General features: G+C 40.3%; 1 protein-coding gene across 3 annotated transcripts in view; it reads right to left on the reverse strand.

The window, feature by feature from the left end:
• Positions 1 to 20,623, reverse strand: part of LOC128705855 (uncharacterized) — a 623,755-nt gene that overhangs the window by 333,797 nt on the left and 269,335 nt on the right. For all 3 annotated transcript variants that reach the window (XM_070092017.1, XM_070092006.1, XM_070092020.1), the window contains exons 3-4: positions 7,483 to 7,757; positions 7,194 to 7,341 (exon numbers count right to left, since the gene is read on the reverse strand). In XM_070092017.1, coding sequence (XP_069948118.1) covers positions 7,194 to 7,341; positions 7,483 to 7,757 — 423 coding nt within the window. The remainder of the gene's footprint in view (positions 1 to 7,193; positions 7,342 to 7,482; positions 7,758 to 20,623) is intronic.

Genomic DNA, 20,623 nt, shown 5'->3' on the forward strand with positions numbered 1-20,623 from the left:
AGATACCAGTGCATGTAACTGTGTGGATTACTGAAGGTACCAGTGCACATAACTGTGTGGATTACTGGAGGTACAAGTGCATATAACTGTGTGTTTTACTGAAGATACCAGTGCACATAACTGTGTGGATTACTGAAGGCACCAATGCATATAGCTGTGTGTATTACTGAAAGCACGAGTGCATGTAACTGTGTGGATTACTGAATATGCTAGTGCAAATAACTGTGTGGATTACTGTAGGTAGCAGTGCCTGTAAATGTGTGGATTACTGAAGGTACCAGTCCATAAAACTGTTTGGATTACTGAAGGTACGAGTGCATATAATTGTTTGGATTACTGGAGGTACGAGTGCATATAACTGTGTGGATTACTGAAGGTACCAGTGCATATAAGTGTGTGGATTACTGTAGGTACCAGTGCATATAACTGTGGATTAATGATGGTACCAGTGCATATAACTGTGTGGATTACTGAAGATACCAGTGCATGTAACTGTGTGGATTACTGAAGGTACCAGTGCATATAACTGTGTGGATTACTGAAGGTACAAGTGCATATAACTGTGTGTTTTACTGAGATACCAGTGCACATAAGTGTGTGGATTACTGAAGGCACCAATGCATATAACTGTGTGGATTACTGAAGGTACGAGTGTATATAACTGTAAGGATTGCTGAAGATACCAGTGCATATAACTGTGTGTATTACTGAAGGTAGCAGTGCCTGAAACTGTGTGGATTACTGAAGGTACCAGTGCATAAAAATGTATGGATTATTGAAGGTTCCAGTGCATATAACTGTGTTGATTTCTGAAGGCACCAGATCATATAACTGTGTGAATTACTGAAGGCAACAGTGCATATTACTGTGTGGATTACTGAAAGTACCACTGCATATAACTGTGCAGATTACTGTATGCACCAGTGCATATAACTGAGTGGAATACTGAAGGCTCTAGTGTATATAACTGCGTTGATTACTGAAGGCGCCAGTGCATACAACTGTGTGAATTACTGAAGGCACCAGTGCATGTAACTTTGTGGTTTACTGAAGGTTCCAGTGCATGTAACTGTGTGGATTACTGAAGGTACCAATGCATATGACTGTGTGGATTACTGAAGGTTCCAGTGCATATAACTGTGAGGATTTCAGAAGCTACCAGTGCAAATAACTGCGAGGATTACTGAAGGTACCAGTCCATAAAACTGTGTGGATTACTGAAGAGCACCAGTGCACATAACTGGGAGGATTACTGAAGGTACCAGTGCATAAAACTGTGTGGACTACTGAAGGTACCAGTGCATATAACTGTGTGGATTACTGAAGGCACCAGTGCATATAACTCTGAGGATTACTGAAGCTACCAGAGCATTTAACTGTGAGGATTACTGAAGGTACCAGTGCATAAAACTGTGAGGATTACTGAATGCACCAGTGCATATAACAGTGTGGATTACTGAAGGCACCAGTGCATATAACTGTGAGGATTACTGAAGGTACCAGCGCCAATAACTGTGAGGATTACTGAAGGTATGAGTGCATAAATCTGAGTGAAGAACTGAAGGTACCAGTGCATATAACTGTGGATTACTGAAGGTAACAGTGCATATAACTCTGTGGATTACTAAAGGCACCACTGCATATAACTGTGTGAATTACCGAAGCTACTAGTGCATATAACTGTGTGGATTACTGATGATACCAGTGCATATAACTGTGTAGATTACTGAAGGTACCATTGCATGTAACTGTGTGGTTTACTGAAGGTACCAGTGCATATAACTGTGTGAATTCCTGAAGGTACCAGTGAATATAACTGTTGATTGCTGAATGTACAAGTGCATATAACTCTGTGGATTACTGAATGCACCAGTGCACATATCTGGTACTTATGGTACCAGTACATATAACTGTGTGTATTACTGTAGGTACCAGTGCACGTGACTTTGTGGATTACTGAAGGCACCAGTGCATATAACTGTGAGGATTACTGAAGGTACCTTTGCATATAACTGTTTGAATTACTTATTGTACCAGTACATATAACTGTGTGTATTACTCAAGGTACCAGTGCATGTAACAATGTGGATTACTGAAGGCACCAGTGCATATAACTGTCTGGATTACTGAAGGCACCAGTGCAAATAACTGTTTGGATTACTTATGTTACCAGTACACATAACTGTGTGTATTACTGAAGGTACCATTGCATATAACTGTGTTTATTACTGAAGGTACCAGTGCATATTACTGTGTGGATTACTGAAGATAATAGTGCATATAACTGTTTGGATTACTGTGGGTACCAGTGCATATAACTGTGTGAATCACTGAACATACTAGTGCAAATAACTGGGTGGATTCCTGTAGGTAGCAGTGCCTGCAAATGTGTGGATTACTGAAGGTACCAGTCCATAAAACTGTTTGGATTACTGAAGGTACGAGTGCATATAATTGTGTGGATTACTGGAGGTACGAGTGCATATATCTGTGTGGATTACTGAAGGTACCAGTGCATATAAGTGTGTGGATTTCTGTAGGTACCAGTGCATATAACTGTGGATTACTGATGGTACCAGTGCATATAACTGTGTGGATTACTGAAGGTACCAGTGCATATAACTGTGTGGATTACTGGAGGTACAAGTGCATTTAACTGTGTGTTTTACTGAAGATACCAGTGCACATAACTGTGTGGATTACTGAAGGCACCAATGCATATAGCTGTGTGTATTACTGAAGGCACGAGTGCATGTAACTGTGGAAATTACTGTAGGCACCAGTGCATATAACTGTGTGGATTACTGAAGGTACCAGTCTATATAACTGTGTGGATTGCTGAAGATACCAGTGCACATAACTGTGTGTATTACTGAAGGTAGCAGTGCCTGTTACTGTGTGGATTACTGAAGGTACCAGTGCATAAAAATGTATGGATTACTGAAGGTACCAGTGCATATAACTGTGTTGATTTCTGAAGGCACCAGTGCATATAACTCTGTGAATTACTGAAGGCACCAGTGCATATCACTGCGTGGATTACTGAAGGTACCACTGCATATAACTGTGCAGATTACTGACTGCAGCAGTGCATGTAACTGAGTGGAATACTGAAGGCTCTAGTGTATATAACTGTGCAGATTACTGAAGGCACCAGTGCATATATCTGTTTGGATTACTGAAGGCACCAATGTGGTACTTTGTGGATTTCTAAAGGAACCAGTGCATGTAACTGTTTGAATTACTTAGGGCATCAGTGCATATAACTTTGTGGTTTACTGAAGGTTCCAGTGCATGTAACTGTGAGGATTACTGAAGGTACCAATGCACATGACTGTGTGGGTTACTGAAGGTTCCAGTGCATATAACTGTGAGGATTTCTGAAGCTACCAGTGCATATAACTGCAAGGATTACTGAAGGTACCAGTCCTTAAAACTGTGTGGATTACTGAAAAGCACCAGTGCATATAACTGTGAGGATTACTGAAGGTTCCAGTGCATAAAGCTGTGTGGATTACTGAAGGTACCAGTGCATATAACTGTGTGGATTACTGAAGGCACCAGTGCATATAACTCTGAGGGTTACTGAAGCTACCAGAGCATTTAACTGTGAGGATACTGAAGGTACCAGTGCATAAAACTGTGTGGAGTACTGAAGGTACTAGTGCATATAACTGTGCGGATTACTGAAGGTACTAATGCATATAACTGTTTGGATTACTGAAGGTACCAGCATATATAACTGTGAGGATTACTGAAGGTACCAGTGCATATAACTGTGGATTACTGAAGGTAACAGGTGCATATAACTCTGTGGATTACTTAAGGCACAAGTGCATATAACTGTGTGAATTACCGAAGACACCGGTACATATAACTGTGTGGATTACTGAAGGCACCAGGGCATATAACTGTGTGGATTACTGATGGATCCAGTGCATATAACTGTGTGGATAACTGAAGGTACTAGTGCACATAACTGTGTGGATTACTGAAGGCAACAGTGCATATAACTGTGTGGAATACTGACGGTACCAGTGCATATAACTGTGTTGATTACTGAAGGCACCAGTGCATATAACTGTGTGGATTACTAATGGTACCATTGCATATAACTGTGTGAATTACCGAAGACACCAGTACATATAACTTCGTGGATTCCTGAAGGCACCAGGGCATATATCTGTGTGGATTACTGATGGTACCAGTGCATATAACTGTGTGGATAACTGAAGGTACTAGTGCACATAACTCTGTGGATTACTGAAGGCAACAGTGCATATAACTTTGTGGAATACTGAAGGTACCATTGATATAACTGTGTGGATTACTGATGGTACCAGTGCATGCAACTGTGTGGTTTACTGAAGGTACTAGTGCATATATCTGTCTGGATTTTTGAAGGTGCCAGTGCATATAACTTTGTGGATAACTGAAGGTAGCAGTGCATATAATTGTGTGGATTACTGAAGGTACCAGTGCATAAAACTGTGTGGATAACTGAAGGTACCAGTGCATATAACTGTGGATTACTGAAGGTAACAGTGCATATAACTCTGTGGATTATTAAAGGCACCACTGCATATAACTGTGTGAATTAGCGAAGCTACTAGTGCATATAACTGTGAGGATTTCTGATGATATCAGTGCATATAACTGTGTAGATTACTGAAGGTACCAGTGCTTATAACTGTGTGGATTACTGAACGTACCAGTGCATATAACTGTGTAAATTCCTGAAGGTACCAGTGCATATAACTGTGTGGATTACTGAAGGTACCAGAGCATATAACTCTGTGGATTACTGAATGTACCAGTGCATATATCTGTTACTTATGGTACCAGTACATATAACTGTGTGTATTACTGAAGGTACAACTGCACGTGACTTTGTGGATTACTGAAGGCACCAGTGCATATAACTGTGAGGATTACTGAAGGTGCAAGTGCATATAACTGTTTGAATTACTTATGGTACCAGTACATATAACTTTGTGTATTACTGAAGGTTCCAGTGCATGTAACTTTGTGGATTACTGAAGGCACAAGTCCATATAACTGTGTGGATTACTGAAGGCAACAGTGCATGTAACTGTTTGGATTACGTATGGTAAAAGTACATATAACTGTGTGTATTACTGAAGGTACCAGTGCATATAACTGTGTTATTACTGAAGGTACCAGTGCATACAACTGTGTGGATTACTGTAGGTAGCAGTGCCTGTAAATGTGTGGATTACTGAGGATACCAGTGCATATAACTGTGTGGATTACTGAATATGCTAGTGCAAATAACTGTGTGGATTACTGTAGGAAGCAGTGCCTGTAAATGTGTGGATTACTGAAGGTACCAGTCCATAAAACTGTTTGGATTACTGAAGGAACGAGTGCATATAATTGTGTGGATTACTGGAGGTACGAGTGCATATAACTGTGGATTAATGATGGTACCAGTGCATATAACTGTGTGGATTACTGAAGATACCAGTGCATGTAACTGTGTGGATTACTGAAGGTAATAGTGCATATAACTGTGTGGATTACTGAAGGAACAAGTGCATGTAACTGTGTGTTTTACTGAAGATACCAGTGCACATAACTGTGTGGATTACTGAAGGCACCAATGCATATAGCTGTGTGTATTACTGAAGGCACGAGTGCATGTAACTGTGTGGATTTCTGAGGGCACCAGTGCATATAACTGTGTGGATTACTGAAGGTACCAGTGTATATAACTGTATGGATTGCTGAAGATACCAGTGCATATAACTGTGTGTATTACTGAAGGTAGCAGTGCCTGTAACTGTGTGGATTACTGAAGGTACCAGTGCATAAAAATGTATGGATTACTGAAGGTACCAGTGCATATAACTGTGTTGATTTCTGAAGGCACCAGAGCATATAACTGTGTGAATTACTGAAGGCACCAGTGCATATTACTGCGTGGATTACTGAAAGTACCACTGCATATAACTGTGCAGATTACTGAATGCACCAGTGCATATAACTGTGTGGAATACTGAAGGCTCTAGTGTATATAACTGTGTTGATTACTGAAGGCATCAGTGCATACAACTGTGTGAATTACTGAAGGCATCAATGCATATTACTGTGTGGATTACTGAAGGTACCACTGCATATAACTGTGCAGATTACTGAAGGCACCAGTGCATATATCTGTCTGGATTACTGAAGGCACCAATGTGGTACTTTGTGGATTTCTGAAGGAACCAGTGAATATAACTATTTGAATTACTTAGGGCACCAGTGCATATAACTTTGTGGAGGATTACTGAAGGTTCCAGTGCATGTAACTGTGTGGATTACTGAAGGTACCAATGCATATGACTGTGTGGATTACTGAAGGCACCAGTATAACATATAACTGTTTGGACAGAGCCCAACTCATTCTACGTTAACTTTTATTGGGTCAGGGGAGACTGTATAAAAGCCTGGTACATCAGGACCTATGACTTCATAAAGCAAAACCTGTGTGTATTCATGCTCGCAGAACCTCTTGTTTAAAACATCCTATATCACCTGCTGGCAAGTGACTTCAAGTATGCAGCTGCACAAATTACTTAGCCCTGGTTATCAACTCACTCTTCACATAACTAAAAGGTTAGAACTTGATTTTACCCATACTACAGTAAATTAATATTTACCAGGTACTTACCTGTTCCCCTGACCAGACGTCTAGCACCTGACTTCACTGATGCTGCAGCATAAATAATTTAACGCAAGTCCCAAACTCAACTGTCACAGTCATGTACCTGTCTTTTGTATTAGTAATGTTTCCTTCGACTGATTCGTCTTTACAGTTAAGATTTATGATACTTTGTGTAACTTTATGTCAAGCAATTGGATATGCCGAGGAAACTCTCCCAAGACTGCAGCTCTCTCAAAATGCTAAAATTGGTGGCTAGATGAGATATATTTCCCCAACTCTTTATGATTATGTTAAGGAACATTTTCCAGTGATGGATTTCCTGTGATTATGTGAATCCTGGAAAGGAAATCTGATGTCTTTTTCACATTTTATTTTCAATTTAATTCTGTAATTAACATATATATTTTTCAAGAGAGATTCCACAAGCATGTGCTAGTGTATTATTTCTAAGAAGATGCAAGAGAATGCACATTATAAGAATATCAAGAAATAACCAACAGTTCATTAAAATCAGTTTTCTTACCTGCAGCAGATGAAGAAACTAAATCGTCAGTAACAATGTCATTAACTCGGTGATAGAATACATAGAACTGCTCTTCTAATTTTCCCTGAATAGTCACCGAAGTTGGTAACGCCTTAAAATTCACAGTTTTTAAGATTGTCTTCCCAGCCTGAAATATATACAGAGATTTCTCATTATGTGCGATATCGACGAACAACAAAAAATGATATACTAGGTCTAAATTTGTTCCGTTATCTGTGAGAGCATCAGTGATATGCATAACTCTGTAGTGTATGTTTAGTATATTTACCTGAATATTACAGATGAAAAATTCAGCATTGGAAGAATTGCAAGAGATAACGAGGTGATGTTCAGTGACTGCTGGTAGAGGGTTCTGATTTTTGTTGTCATAGTGAGTCATGTCAACAAAAGTAGAACCATCCCATCCCAGTTGTATTGCAGTCTGCCTCAACGTGAGTCTGGGTTGTGAAGCAGTGTTGGAATACGTACTGAGGTAGTGACAGTGGCGGTGGGACAGTGGCACTGTCACTGCCCCGCCATCAACCACTTTCCAGCCAAACTCATCTGCAAAACATGTGCATTTCTTATGATATAAATTAACTCCTTTTTGTAAAATTTTTAATTTAGAAAAATATGATTCATAAGCATAAGAATATATTAAATCAGTAATTAAAAAAATTAAAAAGAATCCTAATTTAGACAATCAGAAGACATTCAATTCAATCAGGGAGAACTCAAGGTTCTGCCCGGGGCTGTTTGAATATATATATATATATATATATATATATATATATATATATATATATATATATATATATATATATATATATATATATATATATATATATATTAATAAACAAAATACATTTACAGAAAAAAACATAAACATGAATACAATGGCACAATGTATCAAAGATGATGAATTTCCTCCAGCTCCTCCGAGGCTGGACGTGAGCCAAGTATGCAGCAAGCATTTCCCCTCTGGATGGCGACGCTGAGGCGCTGGAACATGAAAGTGGCTGCCCTTGGGTCCCTGGTGGTGTCGATGAGTCTGGACCCCAATTCTTTAAGGAAACGTGTGGCATTTTTTCCCCATGATCCCAAGGTCTCTGATCCCACTGGGACAAATTGATACTGTTGGCTAATGTCCCTGTACTTGCTGATCTTGTACTCCTCCCTGTGGTCAGCAGCTCCTCCCTGTCGCCCCACACTGTGATGGATATAGGTGTCAGCCAGTGTGGACACACAAGTATAGTCCCATGCTAAGAGCTTGCCATTCTTCCAAGGATAGATGGTGATCCCGTCGGGGCGGTTTGCTGGGTTGTGGGTATTGTTTGCTGCAAGTGATCGTGGCTCCCTCTCGGCAGGGCATCCAGCTGTAGCAAGGGTTCTCTTAATGATGTCGTTGACCTCATTGTGTCTTGCATGCCAGCCCTTGGTTTTGGAACAGTTAAGACCATGTAGACCGTATTGGTCTGCTTACACTTCGCCGCAAATACACATATATTCTGACTTAAGAAATCGTAATGACACGATTGCAAATAAACCATACCCCCGGCCGGGATTGAACCCGCGGTCATAGAGTCTCAAAACTCCAGCCCGTCGTGCTAACCACTAGACCAGCTAGCCACAATAAGATTCATCCAACTAGGTATATTTCTACACAATAGGAAGGTTAGCACAGGCACCTCTGTGACCACAAATGCAAGTTTTTACAGACGAATCTCCAGATAGCGTGGCCGTGACGAACTCTAGCTCAAGTCCCTTCACTGCCGTCAACATGACTTAAGAAATCGTAATGACACGATTGCAAATAAACCATACCCCCGGCCGGGATTGAACGCGCGGCAGTGAAGGGACTTGAGCTAGAGTTCGTCACGGCCACGCTAGCTGGAGATTCGTCTGTAAAAACTTGCATTTGTGGTCACAGAGGTGCCTGTGCTAACCTTCCTATGGTGTAGAAATATACCTAGTTGGATGAATCTTATTGTGGCTAGCTGGTCTAGTGGTTAGCGCGACGGGCTGGAGTTTTGAGACTCTATGACCGCGGGTTCAATCCCGGCCGGGGGTATGGTTTATTTGCAATCGTGTCATTACGATTTCTTAAGTCATGTTGACGGCAGTGAAGGGACTTGAGCTAGAGTTCGTCACGGCCACGCTAGCTGGAGATTCGTCTGTAAAAACTTGCATTTGTGGTCACAGAGGTGCCTGTGCTAACCTTCCTATGGTGTAGAAATATACCTAGTTGGATGAATCTTATTGTGGCTAGCTGGTCTAGTGGTTAGCGCGACGGGCTGGAGTTTTGAGACTCTATGACCGCGGGTTCAATCCCGGCCGGGGGTATGGTTTATTTGCAATCGTGTCATTACAATTTCTTAAGTCATGTTGACGGCAGTGAAGGGACTTGAGCTAGAGTTCGTCACGGCCACGCTAGCTGGAGATTCGTCTGTAAAAACTTGCATTTGTGGTCACAGAGGTGCCTGTGCTAACCTTCCTATGGTGTAGAAATATACCTAGTTGGATGAATCTTATTGTGGCTAGCTGGTCTAGTGGTTAGCACGACGGGCTGGAGTTTTGAGACTCTATGACCGCGGGTTCAATCCCGGCCGGGGGTATGGTTCACATATATTCTGTGTGAATTGGGGCAGCAAGGCGCAGAGCCACTGCAATACGGAGGGTCTTAGGGTCGAGTCGCGTTCCCATTGCCGATATGGGAACTGTTTGGAGGAAGTCCCCGGAGTGAGGTGCACTCACAGCCTGGAGACGGGCAATCTCCCTATCTGATGTTGCAGCCCTGAGCATGTTGGCAAGCACCTTTTCAGCAATTGGGCTATCCCAGCTTTACTGTTTGTGAGCCAGTGCTGCACTAGGGTTTGGTGCTGGAGCAGTAAGAGTCTCCAATTCGGTGATGGCACTGACATAGCTAGGGTCTTCTATTCCTGCTGAGTCACTGAGGGTGTCAGGAAGAATTTGTCTTATCAACTCGTTTGATGCAATGGAAGAGGATAGGAAAGCTGGTAGAGCAATCTGGGAGGATCTGCGTACTCCTAGCCCTCCAAGCCTGACCGGAAGTGAGGCTTGCAACCACTGTCCATCGTCAAGGGAAAGATTCAATACACTCTCTAGCATGGCCTTCAGGAGAGAGTCATATTCCTTGAGTTTTGGACTGCTGAAGGCTGGGGAGCATCTCAGAAAATAGGTAAGTTTTGGGGTTGACAGGCACCTGGTGAGTAGGTAGAAGGCATCGTGTGTGTCAATGTCTTTCATCCTGCTTTCCATCGTCCGGAGGTCTGAGACTTTTTTTCCTAGGACCAGATCGATGGCATTGGACCCAAGGGGAGCACCGAGGAGAGTGCTATTGGCTGGATCAATGGCTCGTGCTCCTGGTAAAACGGTACTAATATTCTGGATCAACTGTTGATTGGTAGAAACTATTTCACATTTGGTGGGGTTTAAAGAAAGGCCCAGGCTTCTCCCATGTCTTTAATTTTACTGATGTCCTCCAGGAGAGATTCTGTTGTGCCAGCTAGGGTACCGTCGTCCAGGAACCATATATATATATATATATATATATATATATATATATATATATATATATATATATATATATATATATATATATATATATATATATATATATGTATATATATATATATATATATGTATATATATGTTATGGGGCTATAGGACCCAACATGTATTTATAAGTAACAGTTACTCTGGAATACCTAATTCTATTGAATTGAGGGGGACTTTGCTCTAAATGTCAGAAGGACTGATCCACCTTATGACTGAGAGGCAGCTGGGTCAAACCTATTTTTCTCAATATAATAGGTTATACTATAGACACATAAGCACACAATTTAAATAAGTAGTTTATAAAGTTGTATTTCTTTTTGTAAAAGTAAAGTTAAGAGGTGGTAGAATTGTGGTAACTGGAGAAGTGTGCTTGGCAACAGTCTTTTGTTTTGGTGGGAGGAGCTTAGCCAGGCTCTCTCTCTCTCCCTCTCACTGACTCTCTCTCTCTGTGGCTGACCTTCAACCTGGCAGGATCTCTGGGTCCTTCTCCTATCTTTTGGGGCATCATGTGTGCTCCAGGGGTGAGTTTTTATAAATTAAGTTTTGGCCACCATACCCAGGGTGACTAAAGTGTGTCAAAACACTGGTTAGCCCAGAGTTATGTCAGGAAGAGTGAAGGACAAGAGTTGTTGCAACACACCATGTGGAGCACAGGCATGGAGTGTGTAGATTTTGTTTTGAAAATGGAGGCTGTGATTGTATATTCTGTACATATCTATTGAGAATACAGTTATATTTTTATAGTAGTAGTTTACATAACCTGTGAAGAGGGCTGGTGAAAGGGTATCAGAGACACTCAAGATGATCAGCCATGATGTAAGTATTACCCCTAGACAAATAAGGCCATTAAGTAAAAGCTACCCCACACTAGAACATGTAGTGAGAACCTTACCATCCAAGAAATAAGGGAAACCAACGTAACATGGGGGCCTGTCTGGGATAGTTATTTGACTGCTAAAATAACTCAAAACATTCTTTGAACTATATGTGCTGGTATGGGGTAATAACAGTTGCATGTTTCTGGTAGAAGATTTACCAAGGTGGTGTCAGTGGAAGTGTTGTTTTCATATATTAGTTTACAGGTTGTTTTTCTCCTAAGGTGGGGGAAAGGGAGTAACACATTTTTGTTGTGGTTATGGTAAGTGCTATGTGCATAGTTTACATTCAATTTGTGTTATTTTATGTGCCTGTGGGAAAACTTTGTCCACTGATACTGTAAGAGGGAAGCAAGTGTTTAAAGATAAAACCATGTCAGAAGATGAGTCTTCAGATTTTTTAGGCTTCAGGGAAGAAGGTAATAATTCATCAGTAAACATGCCTGTTAATAGTGAAGATGAGGAATCACCTACTCCAGGTGATATGGAAATGGAGAGAATGAGACTGAAATTAGCTGTACTAGAGGCTGAAATGAAAATAATGAAAGCTAAGGAGAAAGAACGTCAAAGGTTAGGAGGTTCAGAACAAGAGCCTGAGCAGTACTTTAACATAACTAAAGCTGCAAATTTTGTCCCTAAGTTTACAGAGAGTGACCCAGATAGGTATTTTTCTTTTTTTGAGAAGACTGCTTTGGAGCAAGGATGGCCCAAACAGAAGTGGGCTACCCTAGTTCGCACACAACTTGTAGGTAAAGGATTCCAAAGAGTAGAGACTCTGGAGGGGCAAGATTTTTCTGATTATGATAAGATTAAAGAGGAAGTATTGCTTGCATACCAAATGATACCTGAGAAATATAGACAAAAGTTCAGGAATCAAAAATTTCAGGATGGGCAGACCTTAACTGAGTTTGGGAATGAGAAACTGTTCCTTTTTAAGAAATGGGTTTGTTCTAAAGGAGTTAATAAAGACTATAACAAATTAGTAGATCTAATGGTTCATGAGGAATTGTACAATACAATCCCTGTTGACCTCAGAGAATATTTGGAGGACAAAAACCCAGATAATCTTTCAGAAGCACTGGATCTAGGTGACCGATTCTTGGCTCGCAGGGAATTGGTAAGTAAAAACAGTCATGCTCCTGAAAATTTCCCCACTCATTCTAAACCTTATTCCAAGTCCTATGGTCATAAAGGTAAGTGGGACAAGAATTTTCAGGGACAAATGAAGGCTGAGGTGCCCTCTAAAATAGAAGGAAAAGGTAAGTCAGCTGGAGTTCAAAGTTTACTTAGACAATCAGATGTTTCAGATCCTCGAGTAAACAGTACCAGTCCTACACCAAATGGTAAAAATACCTTTAAGAGTTTTATCTGTTATTACTGTAACAAAACTGGACACACAAAAGTTTTGCTGGTCAAGGCGGCGAGATCAGGAAAGGGAGGAACCACCCCAGAGGACTCTAACTGCAGAGATACATCCAGTTGCCTGCATTAGGTCTTCAAGGCAAGGTGAGGAGGAACCTTTGGATCTAGACCCCAGGATGTGTATATTTTCTAGTAGGTCCACAGTTGGTTTGCAAAAGAATGTAGGCAGAGTTGAGAACATATTGTCCTTGAGAGATGGATGTAGCACCTACTCTTTGCTACGTGCTGGAGTGCTACCAGTGTCTAAGGATACCTATACTGGGGTAGATATATTGTTGAAGGGTATTGCGGGTTCAACCATAAGGACACCGGTACACAAATTATGGGTAGAATCTACATACCAAGTTGGCTATCTCCCTGTAGGTATCTCAGATGAAATTCCCTTCGAAGGGGTCGACCTCTTATTAGGGAATAATGTGATGGGCTTGTTAGACAGTGAAGAACCACTAGTATGGGGGCAACCAGGCCCCAAAGTTTGGGAGAAGAAGGCTAGGGAGACCCTGCCAGACCTTTTCCCTGTTGGTGCCATCACAAGAAGTATGTCTCGTGACCAGAATACCAAGGGTAATCCTTATATTTCTCATGAGGATGGTGAGGACTTAGGTTTGGAAACTCTATTTTCTGAGGTTGAACTGCAATCAACTAAAGAAAAGGATACCACAACCCAAGTTGAGCCTAATCAGTGCAGAGATCAAGGAAGTAGTGTGAGGGAGATTGGGCCTACTATGATGCAGTTAATTGCTGCACAGGGGTGTGATGACACACTTAAGTCGATCAGAGCCTCGGCTGTGACTGAGGAGGAATCTTTATGTTTAAATAAATGCTTCTATTTCAGGAAAGGTATACTCATGAAGAAGGCACCTTCGGTTGCAGTACCAGTAGAAGGAGAGCCAAGTTTTTGTCACCAGGTCGTGGTGCCTGAGCCTTATAGAAACCATGTTCTTAGCTTAGTGCATGACACACCTCTAGGTGGACACCTAGGTATTGCTAAAACAGTATCCAGGGTTTCCAGGCATTTCTTCTGGTCTCAGCTGTGGGAGACTGTCAGAGAGTATATTGAGACCTATCATGTCTCTCAGTTTATAGGGAAACCTAGTCGAAGTATTAAACCTGTTCCCCTTCATTTTATTTCAGCACCAGGTGAACCCTTCAGCAAGCTGGTAGTAGATGTACTTGGTCCATTCCCAAGGACCAAACTGGGAAGTGATTATTTACTCAGAAATATTTGCTCCACTACCAGGTACCTGGAAGCAGTCCCTCTACATAAGATAACTGCTCATGTAGTCTTAAGGGCTTTGATGAAGTTCTTTTTTCATGTTGGTTTTCCACAAGCAGTGCAAAAAGACCAAGGGCCTAACTTTACCTCAAAGTCTTTTAGAAATGTTTTGAAGGAATTAAAAGTAGAGCCTAACTTTGCAATGGCCTATCACCCTCCATCTCAAGGGGAAATAGAGAAATTACATCAAGCCCTCAAGACAATGATGCAAGCCTATGGTATAGACAATACTAACAACTGGGATGAGAGGATCCCTTTCTTTGTATTTGCTGAGTGGGAAAGCACTCTGGAATTTCTGAGCTATTGGCTTGGGGAGGATGGTGATGCTCCCCCCTCGGAGCTTTTTCTCAGTTTCAGATACTGTTTGGCTCGTATGAGGTGGATGGTACCAGTGAACGTGCCCATCAACCAGACCAGGATGATGATGTGGGACCACAATGTGAACCATAATACTCTGGAGGCTGGAGGGGAAGTGCTGATACTGGAGCCAATTCATATGAAAATCTGTATGGCAAGTTGCTGTGAGCTGAACATGTTGTGGGGGAAGTTCCCAGGGGTTAGATATAAAACCCACACCCCTGAGCAGAAAAAGAATGAGTATAATGTACACAGTAACCGGTCAAAAGGTTTGAAGTTATGTCAAAAATTCAGAGAGACCAATGTTTTAATGGAATGTAAATTGCTGCAAAACAATAATCTGTATGAAATACCAAAAGTGTATTTAAGAAATAACATGTGTGTAAAAGATTTTGGGAAATGCGTGCTTGGTTTTAATGAGAAAAATGTTGGAGAGTTGGCTCAGCCACCTTGGAACTTTATAAAAGTTTGGGATGTCAGTAATGGGGAAAAATTGAAACTCCATGAGGAAATTGTTAAGGAAACTGAGCCAATTCAACAATTTTTGTGTGGGAAAAATCTGTATGAAAAATTGGAGATGGAGGAAGAAGTGAAATTCTTCCAACACCAGTTTGTAGTGCTTAGTGAGAGTCAGTGGGCATTCCCATGCTTCATGGTTCCCAAATTAGATGGCACCCTGGGCATAAACACTGACTACCACAGAGTACGTTTAACAACTAAGGTTTACAGAATTAGAAAGATTGATACTTATGCACTAAAAGATGCAAACATTTTAAATAAGCTAAAACATGGAAGATGTGATTTCCATGGTCTGTGTTCAAGCACCATTTTAATGTGTGTAATGCAAATTGTGTTCATTGTGTGTTTAAAATTTGTGTGTGAGATGGAACGTGATGGTGTTTGTGTAAACTTGATGTATCCAACCTGGGTGCAAAGAGATGTCTTTGGTGTTTGTTGTTGCACTGCGAGAGGTTGCAGAACTGTTACTATCAGTGAGCAACCTTCTAAATTTAAATGTAAACATTTTACCACAGGAAAGAAAATTTTCATTTTGGGGCTGGCTATTCAGCATTTGTACATGTCTCAGGATCTCTTCATCCTGTTCCTGTGTATAGTGACTAAAATCAGACTCTTAAAATGGGCTTTGTTCCTACAGCCTTTTAATTTGAAAGTTAAATATATAAAAGGCTCAGAGAATGTGGTTGCTGATGCTCTCTCTAGATGTTTCATGTAGATGCATGGTGCGTACTTTGTACATAGTGTTTGTCATGTGCTGACCTTGTTGTTTTTGCAGTGGTGAACTCTCGGCGAGCCTGAGTACTCCCTACCAGCCATCTGTGAAGGAGTTGAGTCAGAGCCAAAAGTGTGACGAGGGTCAGGGTGTACTTAAATGTGAGTTGAGGCAGTGGTTGACAACCTTCGGTAACATGAGACGTTCAGGAAGGTATGTGATGTTGTGTCTTGGTGTGCTCTATATACAAAACGGCCCGACGGTTTGCCTTTGTGGTCCCCTGGACCCCTCCATATTCTATGTCAGCCTCCTCTTCATAAGTTTGCAGGATCTGTGTGGAGTGGGACCTTGGAAGATGGGCTTGAGTGCCTGACCATGTTAAGGATCGTGAGTGTTGACTGGAAGTCTCACTGTTTGGTTCGGCCACCAAGTGAGAGACACCTTGACATGTTTTGTGAAGTTTCCTGCCTGGTGTACACCTGACTGTTCTGGGTTTGGCTCTACTCTCGTCTCCTGATCAGGAAGATGCCACCCTGGAGTACCAGTTGCTTGCTGGATTACCGTAGCAGAGGCACAGGCCTGTTGGTGCGGGCTTTCACAGTGGGCATTGTGTGCAATTTTTGCATTTTAATGTGTATTGTTTAAAAGTCACTAAAATTGTAAATAGTTACACCCTTGAGTATATGGGTATGGTTAAAATGCTTTTCAAAAAAATTCTGCAATCTGTTGTAAATAACAGTAAAGTGAAGAGTAGTTATGGTGCTAGGAAATATGTAGCATTTCTAGTAGTCTTGTTTACCGCCTTCAGACTTAAGCAATATACTTTTTACTAGCCGTATCCTGAGGGACACGGCTAGCTTTTGTGAGACTTCGTCTGGAGGTGGGGATGTTATGGGGCTATAGGACCCAACATGTATTTATAAGTAACAGTTACTCTGGAATACCTAATTATATTGAATTGATGGGGACTTTGCTCTAAATGTCAGAAGGACTGATCAACCTTATGACTGAGAGGCAGCTGGGTCAAACCTATTTTTCTCAATATAATAGGTTATACTATAGACACATAAACACACAATTTAAATAAGTAGTTTATAAAGTTGTATTTCTTTTTGTAAAAGTAAAGTTAAGAGGTGGTAGAATTGTGGAAACTGGAGAAGTGTGCTTGGCAACAGTCTTTTGTTTTGGTGGGAGGAGCTTAGCCAGGCTCTCTCTCTCTCCCTCTCACTGACTCTCTCTCTCTGTGGCTGACCTTCAACCTGGCAGGATCTCTGGGTCCTTCTCCTATCTTTTGGGGCATCATGTGTGCTCCAGGGGTGAGTTTTTATAATTTAAGTTTTGGCCACCATACCCAGGGTGACTAAAGTGTGTCAAAACACTGGTTAGCCCAGAGTTATGTCAGGAAGAGTGAAGGACAAGAGTTGTTGCAACACACCATGTGGAGCACAGGCATGGAGTGTGTAGATTTTGTTTTGAAAATGGAGGCTGTGATTGTATATTCTGTACATATCTATTGAGAATACAGTTATATTTTTATAGTAGTAGTTTACATAACCTGTGAAGAGGGCTGGTGAAAGGGTACCAGAGACACTCAAGATGATCAGCCATGATGTAAGTATTACCCCTAGACAAATAAGGCCATTAAGTAAAAGCTACCCCACACTAGAACATGTAGTGAGAACCTTACCATCCAAGAAATAAGGGAAACCAACATAACAATATATATATATATATATATATATATATATATATATATATATATATATATATATATATATATATATATATATATATATATATATATATATATATGTCGTGCCGAATAGGCAGAACTTGCCATCTTGGCTTAAATAGCAACGCTCATCTTGCCATATAGGACAAGTGAAAATTTGTGTATGCAATAATTTCGCCAAAATCATTCTGAACCTAACGAAAAAAAGTACATTTCAATGTGTTTGTTTAGTTTTAAATTATTGTAAACAAATCTAAAATATATTTAGTTGGGTGAGGCTAAAATAAATTTTTCTTTTTATAATAAGGTTAGGTAAGTTTTCTAAGTTCCTTTTGGTGCAAAATTATAAATTTTTACATTAACATTAATGAAAAAAATATATCTTTAAACGTATAAGAAAATTTTTTAGAAAGGACTTAATTTTAAATGAGTTATTGCTAATTGACCAGTTTTACCTATTAGGCACGATATATATATATATATATATATATATATATATATATATATATATATATATATATATATATATATATATATATATATATATATATATATATATATATATATATATATATATATATATATATATATATATATATATATATATATATATATACGTATATTATATATGTATATATATATATATATATATATATATATATATATATATATATATATGTATATATATATATATATATATATATATATATATATATATATATATATATAATATATATATATATATATATATATATATATATATATATATATATATATATATATATATATATATATATATATTGTATCCACGAACAAGTGGTATTTAACCAATATCAAACTGCGTCTAGCCGGAGGATCGACCCCGTGTTGTGGGAAGAGTGAAAATTCACAACACATCGCTGCAAACCAATGGACCATACAATCCTACAAACAGCATGAGTTTAGCGAACTAGGCTTGCTTCATGTTGCGAGGGCAAATGATGGTATGGCTGCCTCAGAGCTAACTTCATTCTACTCCCCGTTTGGCGTACTGGCCTCCACAAGCAGTACACTTATTATTGTAACCACGAACAAGTGGTACTAACTCAATAACAAACTGTGGCTAGCCGGGCGATCGAACCCATGTTGATTTAGCCCACCTTGTGGGAAGAACGAAAATTCACGACGCCCAAAACCACTGGAACATACAAGCCTACAAACAACATGAGCTAGTTTGTTATTGATTATACAGGACAGGCTTGTGGTTACAATATTGTGTACTGCTTGTGGAGGCTAGTACACCAAACGGGCAGTAGAATGAAATTAGCTCTCAGGTGCCCACACCACCGTATGCCCTAGCAACAACAAGTATGCCATAGGAAGTCGTGAGATTTCCTGCATCCCACGACGCGGGCTAAAACATGATGGGTTCGATTCTTTGGCTAGCCACAGTTTGTTAGTGATATATATATGTCGTGCCGATTATGTAAAACTGGTCAATTAGCAAGAACTCATTTAAAATTAAGTCCTTTCTAAAAATTTCTCTTATACGTTTAAAGATACATTTTTTTCATTAACGTTAATGCAAAAATTTATAATTTTGCACCAGAAGACTCTTAGAAAACTTACCTAACCTTATTATAACAAGCGCAATTTATTTTAGCCTTATCCTACTAAATATATTTTAAATACGTTTACAATAATTTAATACCAAACAAACACAATGAAATATATTTAAGCCAAGATAGCAAGTTCTGCCTATTCGGCACGACATATTTTACAGAGAAAGATCGCAGTCAACAGGACTTGATACTGCTTACTGGGGCGGACAGATTCCCAAGCAGTGCTTTAGACCACTTTTTTTTTGCCTTTCTTCTGTAGCGTGTTTCTGTTCCTTCATTATTTATTTCATCACTTCCCCTTCCCCCCCACCTCTGTGCACTTGCTCTCCCTCTGTAGGCACCTAGCTCCCTTGCAGTGCTCCCCTGTCTTCATATTTGACTGGCTCCTCCTCGTTAGTTCCCCACTACTACTACTACTACTACTACTACTACTACTACTACTACTACTACTACAACTACTACTACTACTACTACTACTACTACTACTACCACCACTACTACTACTACTAATACTACTACCACCACTACCTCTTCCTGCCTATATGCAGCCGTCGTGCTCCACTTATGGTTAGTGTGACTTTGTAAATGGTGCAAGTCGGACCGAAACGTCGCCGTAAGCTCCTCTCTTCTATGTGCGGGTTATTTGTGTATAGTGCCATGAAATATTTGTGTGTTTTATTAATCAGTAATATGTACAACATTAGATCATACGTCTGGCAGTAATGGTGAGGGGTATAAACACCGCTCATCTTTGTCTCACATATTAATAACTCTTCCACTGGTGCGTGATCCTCCACTGCGATAAATGGAGACGAGTAACAAGATAAGAACATAAGAAAAAAGGAACACTGCAACAGGCCTACTGACCCATGCGGAGCAGGTCCATGTCCCCCCCATATTAAACCAATGACCCCCCCCCGGATAAGCCCAATGACCCACCCAGTCTGGTCATCTCCACTCAAGGATGGAGCACTGCACCAGACCCAGCAGCACAAGCTAGTCAGGTCCAACTCACACCCACTCATGTATTTATCTAACCTATTTTTAAAACTACACAACGTTTTAGCCTGAATAACTGTACTTGGGAGTTTGTTCAACTCATCCACAACTCTATTACCAAACCAGTACTTTCCTATGTCCTTCCTGAATCTGAATTTTTCCAACTTGAAACCATTGCTGCGAGTCCTGTCTTGGCTGGAAATTTTCAGCACGCTGTTTACATCCTCTTTATTTACTCCTGTTTTCTATTTATACACCTCGGTCATATCCCCCCTAATTCTACGCCTTTCGAGAGAGTGCAGATTCAGGGCCCTTAGTCTATCCTCATAGGGAAGATTTCTGATACATGGGATCATCT

Source organism: Cherax quadricarinatus, chromosome 3 (assembly GCF_038502225.1).
Source record: "Cherax quadricarinatus isolate ZL_2023a chromosome 3, ASM3850222v1, whole genome shotgun sequence".
In the NCBI taxonomy this organism is placed as follows: domain Eukaryota; kingdom Metazoa; phylum Arthropoda; class Malacostraca; order Decapoda; family Parastacidae; genus Cherax; species Cherax quadricarinatus.